At 40.2% G+C, this 8,498-nt stretch overlaps 1 protein-coding gene across 1 annotated transcript in view; it reads left to right on the forward strand.

Annotated features, from left to right (window-relative positions):
- Positions 1 to 2,005: 2,005 nt before the first annotated feature.
- Positions 2,006 to 8,498, forward strand: part of PHEX (phosphate regulating endopeptidase homolog X-linked) — a 101,812-nt gene continuing 95,319 nt past the window's right edge. The window contains exons 1-3 of the mRNA XM_005424887.2: positions 2,006 to 2,681; positions 6,791 to 6,859; positions 8,029 to 8,190. Of these exons, the coding sequence (XP_005424944.1) occupies positions 2,570 to 2,681; positions 6,791 to 6,859; positions 8,029 to 8,190 (343 nt within the window). The 5' untranslated portion in view covers positions 2,006 to 2,569. The remainder of the gene's footprint in view (positions 2,682 to 6,790; positions 6,860 to 8,028; positions 8,191 to 8,498) is intronic.

An 8,498-nucleotide genomic window follows, 5' to 3' on the forward strand; every position in this document is an offset into this window, starting at 1 on the left:
CTGACACAGATTTCCAAAGAGAAATAACAGGTTGCTGCTTTGTCTGTTGAAAGCTGTTCTTAATTTCTGGCTTGATGTTGTCCTAGAAAGAGCTCAATTGTGACGATGCAGAGTGATGCCGAGTCCCAAGGCAGAGCAAAGGAGAGCTGCTTTATTGCAAAAACCAGGCCTTTTTAAGCAGTTAGCCATTTATCAGTTTACCTAATTTTAAGGCACAACAAGCCCAAGTCAGCCAACCACTGTGCAGCACGATGTGGACATGCAACAGTCACACAGCACATCTTTCACATCTCTCACATCTCTCTACCCCTATTCCAGCTGAGTCACTCTCCCATAGTCCCTTCTACTTAGCCTAAGTAGCAGGCCTGAGCCATGATTTTACAAGGGTAACAAGGCCCTTATTTTATAAGGCTTTTCCTATGTGCAACAATTGATGAAAGCAAAATCCTGCTAGTGAAACACTGACAGAGCATGATGTTCAGTACATATAAGTACTTCTCAAGGGGGAAGAAGCTGAAATTTAAAAATTCTGGGGGAATTGAATAAGCATATGATAATTCAGTGTTGGTTAGGGGGACATAAAGCTGACAGTATGAATAGGTCTAATAGCTCAGCACTTGTAGTGTTGGGGTTCAGTAGAAAAACCATCAGGTAGCCAACAGCAAATACTTGTCAAAAGGTCCTTCTGAGATTTACTCAGTGTTCAGGTCATGGATAGAGTGAATTAAGTGTTGAGATCACATGGTGTCCATGCATTTTCTGTCAATACCCTGCCCTTTTGGCAGCCCCTTTGAGATCATAGTGGTTTCTGATATGAGGACTCAATTGCACCAATGTCACAAAAATACCTTCCCAAACCTGTGCTGGTAACAGTCTTGTGCTGAGTATTTCTTATAACCAGGTATTTGCTCACACCCATGGAGTCATTCACACATGACTGGGAATTTTTATAGTGGGAGGCATGTGGTCCTCCTGGTTCTGCAGCAGCATTTCCCTCTCCTGCCTCAGCAAATGGATGTCAAAATCATGGGTTATATGTGGGACAACAGGCAGGTGAAAAGGAGCAAATGTTTTTTTCCTGTTCTGCATCAAGCAGAGATGGGAATGCCCTCTTGGAGCTTCCTGGTGAAGAGGGACGGGAATAAGAACTGAGGGCATTTTGTTTGCAGGACACCAACAAGGCAGTAGAGGGGGATGAGAAGTTTGGATTTCAGGACCTTCAAACTCTAAGTCTTCTTCTAGCTAGAGTGGGCTTTATGTCTGTGTGACATCCAGGACAGCTTGTGTGCAGGTACTCACATGGTAAAAGGTTTCAGTCTCCAAGCTGATAACTGCCATTACACACATTTTGTGACACATGTATGTCTTCTCTCTCTACTTGTGCAACTTTTTATCAGGATGGTTGGGGGCTGAGATAAGGACTTTTAAGTCCCCATGAAAGTAAGTAACTCAGTAACATAAACTGTTGTTGAGAGCATGAGCATGATTCTGCCTCTCCCTGCATCCTTATGCTTTGTATGAGAGTCCAGCTCTTGAGAAAGCAAGAGCTCCTCAGAGGGCTAAATGTCACACTCAGCTCAGAGAATTCACCCTGAAATGGCTATTTTTTTACTTGATGAATGGAGAATGTTTGCTACATGGAGGGGACTACCATGTCTACTCCACTGAGAAATATAAATAAGTTGGTTTTTTTAATCCCCCATCATCTTAAAGTGCCAAATAGATAGTTTTCCACTAAGCTCATAGTAGTACTTGACTTGGAAGCATAGGATCGTCTCTTAAAATGTGTTGTGTACCAGCAAGGACTGAAATATCTTGCCTAGAAAAAAACAGATCTAGCTTTTAGAGCAGGACTTCTCTGTAGGTTGGCTGATTACTGCTTTGTGCTGCTTGACTGTGATTTTTGGCACACAGTGTCACATACCAAATTCCCGAAATAAAATGCTACATGATATTCTAAGTGTTCTTAGGAAGCTTTAAAAAGGGATTTGCCTGCTGAGTGGGTACCTCTTCTGAAGCCAAATGATGCAGCAGCAATGGTTTAAAAGGAGAAAACTTTAGTCAGCAGATAATTAGTCTTTTTAAATACGTGCAAAGAGAAAAAAATAAAACCTTCCATCAGACTTGTGTTTGTAGAAGTTGTCAGCAATCCTGCTTTGATTGGAGAGGGTATGCAGCCCTTTGAATAGTTAAAACATCTGTTCAGCGACGTTGTGAAATGCTCGTGTTGGGAACCCCTGATAAGGGGGACTGCTGAGCGCTTGGCTCTCACAGGCTCTACAGGCAGCAAGGGCTGCATTAACTGTGGCCACTGCTTGCCTTTCCTCCTCCTGGGCAGAGCACAACGTAGGAGACAGCTACTATTCTACATGTGATTTTGCTTTGAGAGGGAGAGAGCAGGAAGTGCCTAGGAAATGGTTCATGACAGAAACCTGGAGTTTTAAATAGGAGAGAAGAGGAGGAGGAGGAGAGCACATGGGCACAGTTTGTGAACAGTTGAAACACTGACACAACAGCAGCAGGGGAAAACCAGACTTCTGAGAGAGCAAGCACCTCCCAAGCTGTCCAGATGGAAGGAGAGACAGTCCCCGAGGCCAGGGGAGCAGGCAGCAAAGCCACTCGGATCGCCCTCGGTGTCTTTGTGAGCGGCACTGTTGTGCTTGGCACCGCTCTTTTCTTGGGTAAGTGAAAGCCTTGACACTAACCTGAGCACAACCTCCAGCCTGCCTGCTGGGTGCTCGTGTTTGTGTCTCATGATGTCTTTTGGTGAAAATCGAAATCTCTTTTTCTTCCCCCCCACTTTTTATATTCATCCTGGAGGGGATATGTGTCAGTAAAGGAGTTCTTGTAGTGGGAATGCTAGAGCTGGGAGATGCAATGGGAACTCATGTAATGTTTTGAATGCTGAATTTAAATTTTGATACTCAGTTGAATGTGTTCTGACCAGACTTGGGTTCTTCCACAGGACAGAGAGAAGCAGGTGAGAATATGCTGATTACGGATTCAGTGGTTGTGACTGATGTGGAATAATATTCTCTGTTTCCTGAAAATGAATCTGTGTAGTGCATGCATTTTATGGAAACTTTTTGGATTTTCCTTCATTTGGTTTTCATTTAGGGCTTGACTAAAACCCCTGTAGAAATCTTCAATGGTGCATATGTGTGCACATTTTTTAGATCTTTCTGTTCTTCTACAATTAATTGCAAAGTTGCCTTTACAAAAGTCATAAAGAGTGCATCTAGGATGAAATCGAAATATTTTTGTTAGATATATAAGCTGTAACTAGATGCAACAGAGAAGGAAATGGTTTTTCCTCTCCCAGATTTGGAATTACCTGTAGATTGGTTTTGTTAGCATAACTTGAAAGCATATGCCTACACTTCTGAAATTATGTGTAGAAGTATAAATATGCCCAGAAACTCCAACCAAAGATGAAGCTGTGTTTTATCCTGTAAGAACTTTGCAGAGTTGGTTCCTCTTTTGGAACAATTCTGCCCAACTTTTTGTTTCTTTAGACCAACACAGATTTCCCTAGATGGGTGGAAGCCTTGCCTCTAAGTGTATCTTTTTCTTTCATCCAATCCTTTATGATCTTGTTTGAAAGGTCTGCTTTGTTTATAGCCACAAAACGATGTCAGGTTTTCTATAGAATATTTAAAGCACCAGGCTCACTCTTGGTTAGAGCTTTTCTGCTCTAGAGCAATTTCTGCAACATTTGCAGGAAAATAACTTCTGTGTTAGTGATCCCATTCAAGTTAACTTTTTATAACCATGAGTGAGTTTGAATCTCCAAATTTCTAGATAAAAGAAAAAGTTTTTCCCTTAAAGAATGCAGTATAAACACCAGGGAGTAATAATGGAGAGATTTTATTTCTTTTTGCCTGCTCTAGATTTGTTTGTTTATTGCTTAGAGCAACAAAAGGAATTGACATTTGCCACTACAGCTTCTCAGAGATAGAACTGCTTTATCCATAGGCCAGGTGTGAAAATTCAAGCAAATATATTAATTCTTGCAGAGAGTTTTCCAAGTGTGCCTGTGGCATGTTCTGTAGGCAGCGATTCAATATCAAAATTTTCATTGGCATAACTGCTAAGAAAATAAAAATGCTGGCATTGGGTCAGCCAAAATGCTTTTAGGATTTCTTTGGAAATGGTCTGAAATTTTCAACCTAAAGAACCAAGGGAAAAAAGTTAAATTGTTTTGGTTTAACATTTTTTCAATTAGATGTTTCCACACTTCATCGTGACATGGGTTTGTTTGTAAGTTTGAGCTATTTTGTTTTTTAAGTTTTACTTAACTGTAGAAATGGACATCATTTTTTCTGTCCATATGAAACATTTCAGGCACCTCAAGATGTTCTTTTTTCGTCAGTTTTCATTTCATCTGCAAAACTTATTGTTTCTGGTACACCTCAAATTAATTTTCCAGCCTGAGGAGTGAAAGGTAGCTTTCTCCTGCTTTCTTCTTCTCATAGTTCCTACAAGCCTGAGGAGGATGCGGGAGAATCAGGTATTGTTATAACTGTTCCTTGCTCGTGCTGGCTGTGAGCTCACTGTGACTCCAGTGGGGAGCATTGCTGGGGCCCTGCCTGTGGCACTCTGGCAGGAGTGGGGGCTGTGGCAGGACAGGGGCCTTGGAGGAAGCAGATTGCTCTCCAGTGCCCTTGGGTGAGAAGTCAGGCAGCTTTGCATCTCAATTTGAGAGCCTCTTCTACAGACTTGGTAGTCCTTTAGGCTGCTCAGATCACAGGAACATTATTTGCATCTGTGCATTTGTATTGTTTTCCTTTCCCCTTATAGATTTATTTTTTTAAACTCAGTTGTGGAGTGTATTTGCTTAAGAATCTGGAAACAGGATTATCAGGGAGGAAGCTAGGATGCTGTGGGTTATAACCATGACTCTAAGTAATAATGTTGTGATTAGTTATTTTAACAATAACACAAGAGGAAAAAACTGTGCAAAGTTTTTTTTTCTGTCAAAATTAGCTGTTATTTAAAATGGAAATATTACTACCAAAAATTTATTCTAATGATAAAATTGTAGGTTTCCCAGTTAAAATGGTGTTTTGTGTTTGTTTAGAAGTATCAAAAGCACAAGGGCTGCCTCAGATTAAGCATGAAATTATGTCTGGGCTTTTCCCTTCTTTCTCTGCTTTGTTAAGAAAAAAGTCTAGCAAGCATTCAACACCTGGATGGATTCTAAAGGACTAAATTCTAATCAGGGAAAAAGGTGAGTTGGGAGGAGTGCAACACTTAATTAGAAGGGACAGTATCTATTATTTGTAGTTCGTCTTTGGAGTGGCTCAAAATCATATTCTGGAGATCTCCACTTCTCTGTTTTCTCCTGGTTTTCAGTATTCCAATTACAACCTTTGTATGCCTCAGAATCTTGTGTATTTCTTGGCTAATTGACAGAGGTGTTTGAGGTGTTGTGTTTCACTAAACCAATGAAAGCTTTGGAAAAGCTGTCCAGAAATAGTTTTACATTCCCATTTTTTGACAAACTTGGATTGAAATCCAGCTATTTCTGTCATTAATTGCCATTAAAACTATGAGACTGGAAAAGAGGAAACAGCTTTATATTCAATTCTAGCTTTAGGACGCTTTGCAAAAAAATTTTCCTGGGCTGAAATGAAATTTCACATTTTTCTATCACTTTAAAACAACATATAATTACAGCAGAAATTGCTTTAGAGCTATCAACACTGTTAAAGCTATGGTACCATGATATATTCCATTGTCGGGTTTTTCGTTCAGTGTTATTTGCTTTTTTTGTTTTTGCCATGTACTGTTATTAAGATAATGGATATAATGAGACATTTCTTTATGCCTACTGAGCACATCTAGTGAGAACTATTTCACCTATCCCTTGGGATTCTCCCTTCCTAAACCCAAGTATTAATTATCTGCATATTTGCTGCCTGAGAGCAGTGTCTGAAATTAGCAATTCCTGTGCTTAAATTTCAGTGGCAGTTGTAATACATGTTTTTAAAAGATGAGCAAAATTAACTGACAATTTCATAGTTCTTCTCAGCAAGGCTATTGGAAGCAAATGCAATTACAATACTTTTGGGAGACAATTCAGACAGAACCTGGGTTGTGCCGTATGAAGCGCAGCTATCCTTGTGCCCATTGCAATCTGCTCTGTTCCAGGCTGGAATGAGGAGACCCTGGGAGGGTCCTGTTGGTGCTGGGTTGTGCTGGGCAGTGCAGTGCTGCTGCAGGGCAGTGTGGGCAGCACAGCTCAGGGGAGCTCTGGAAACCCTGCAGAGGGTGGGGAGACCTCTCCAGGTTGCATTTCCAGCCATGGAAGGTGCAGCCTGGTCCTGTGGAAGGTCCCTGCCCATGGCAGAGCATTGGAATTAGAGGATCTTTAAGGCCCCTTCTAAGCCTAGCCATCCTGTTCTCCTGTGTTTCCCAGCTCTGGAGGATGATAACAATGCTGAATAGTTTGTATGTGGTGGTGCTCACTGCCAGTGAGTAGGGCTGAAGTGAAGCTACTCCAGGCACTGTGCACAGACAGCCCTTCCTCTGTGCTGCCTGGGAGCAAAGAGGGGCAAGGAGAAAGCAGGACTAGGAGGGGAAAGTTATTTGTACAAGCTGCAGTATTTACATAATATATATTATAAATATTTACTTAATATACATTCTAAGTGCTCTAAATCAGTGCAGTCAGAGAGGCACTGGGGCCAGAGGCTACACTGATATTGGAATGATTGAGTGTACAACACTTGGCTGCAGCTGTCAAAATTCATTGCAAATGATCTCATTATGGTTTTCCATTTTGCAGTTAGCCAAGGTCTTATAAAGTTTCATCCGAAGCAACAGTACTGTTTGACTGCAGAATGCATTGAAGCTGGTAAGCAGCAATTTTATCTTCTCAATTATATCATGATTATAGTATGTTAATGAGATATTTGTACCATTTAATTTTTTCCCATTATACAGTTTACTCAGAAAGCTCAATTAATGAGGGAGAAAGAATGACAATCCCAAACTTTTTAGAAAGTCACTGCTCAAGTTGCTTCTGTTTTGTTTATTTTGTACAATTAAAATTCGTGTTTTAATTTGGTCTAATAGTAGTCTAACTAGGTTGACTCAAAGTTTCCCATAGGGGTTACTTTTCTTTTTTTTTTTAGGAAACAAAATGTTGAGCGACTAGACCTTCAGGAATATTTTGTTGCTTCCTTTCCAGTTATCAGAAAACTAGCAAGTGTATTGTTAAGCACAGAGATGCTTTTGTACCAGATCTGGCACACACTTTATATGATTTTATATAAAAAGAGGGTAGATTCAGACTAGTTATATGGAAGAAAATTTTTATGATGAGGGTGGTGAAACACTGGCACAAATCACTCAGAAAAGTTGTCAATGCCCCATTCTGGAGGTGTTCAAGGTCAGATTGGATCAGGGACTCTGAGCAACTTGGTCTAGTTGATGATGTCCCTGCTTTTGGCAGAAGGTTGGACTAGGTGACCTTTAAGGGTTCCTTCCGAGCCAAACTATTCTATGATTTTATGATTATGGACTGACAAGCTACTGAGTCTTGGGCTTGTCAGACTGATCTCTTTCTTACCACCCCTCTTTCACTGACAATAGTAACTGGTAAGGAAGCAGTCACAAAATGGAGCTGAAAATGCTGAAAATCTTTTCCAATGAATGGTAGATCAGAATTTGATTTGTTTTCTGGTGCAGTATTGAACTAGAGGTAAACACTGCGTAGTTACTGAAATGCTAATCACAATCGACTTAGTATGTATCACTACTACATTCCTCAGGCAATTAATTCTATCATGGCAACAGTGGAGAGCCTGTCTTCAAGTGTCTGGCTCCAGCAGCTCATGTTCATGTAGTGCTAAGTTCAGTCATCATTGCTGTATGTGTCTCAAGAAGATTCATTGCAGATATTTTGTCTTTTTTGTTTGTTTGTTTGTTTCTCATTAATCATAATTTCTGGACTGTAGCCCTGTCTAATTCTCTATTTACGGAAAAGTGGTCCACAAAATCTATGCGGTGTCTTTTTTACAGCTGCTAGCATCCTGAGCAAGATAAATCAATCTGTAGATCCATGTGAGAACTTCTATCGATTTGCATGTGATGGCTGGATAGATAATAACCCCATTCCTGAAGATATGTCCAACTATGGTGTTTATCCCTGGCTGCGACACAAAGTGGACCTCAAACTAAAGGGTAAATAGATAATTTCTCAAAGTATTTGGTTGGCTTGTCACTGTAACCTGTTAATTGGCTGGGTTTGAGATGACCAAAAATCTTCACAGTTCTCATCACTGGATAACATCCAACAGCCTGACTTGTTCTCTTTTAAGGATATTTTTCTTTTTTTTTTTCTAACTGAAAATTACATTGAGAGATAATGAATTTAAACATAATTTGGGAGGAAGAATAGAACTGCTTGGAATTCTGGTAATTCCACCAGTTAAGAATGAATGGATGAAATTATATTGATTATAGCAAAAGGCAAGGACAAAGGGATTTAA

Source organism: Geospiza fortis, unplaced genomic scaffold, assembly GCF_000277835.1.
Source record: "Geospiza fortis unplaced genomic scaffold, GeoFor_1.0 scaffold161, whole genome shotgun sequence".
Taxonomy (NCBI): domain Eukaryota; kingdom Metazoa; phylum Chordata; class Aves; order Passeriformes; family Thraupidae; genus Geospiza; species Geospiza fortis.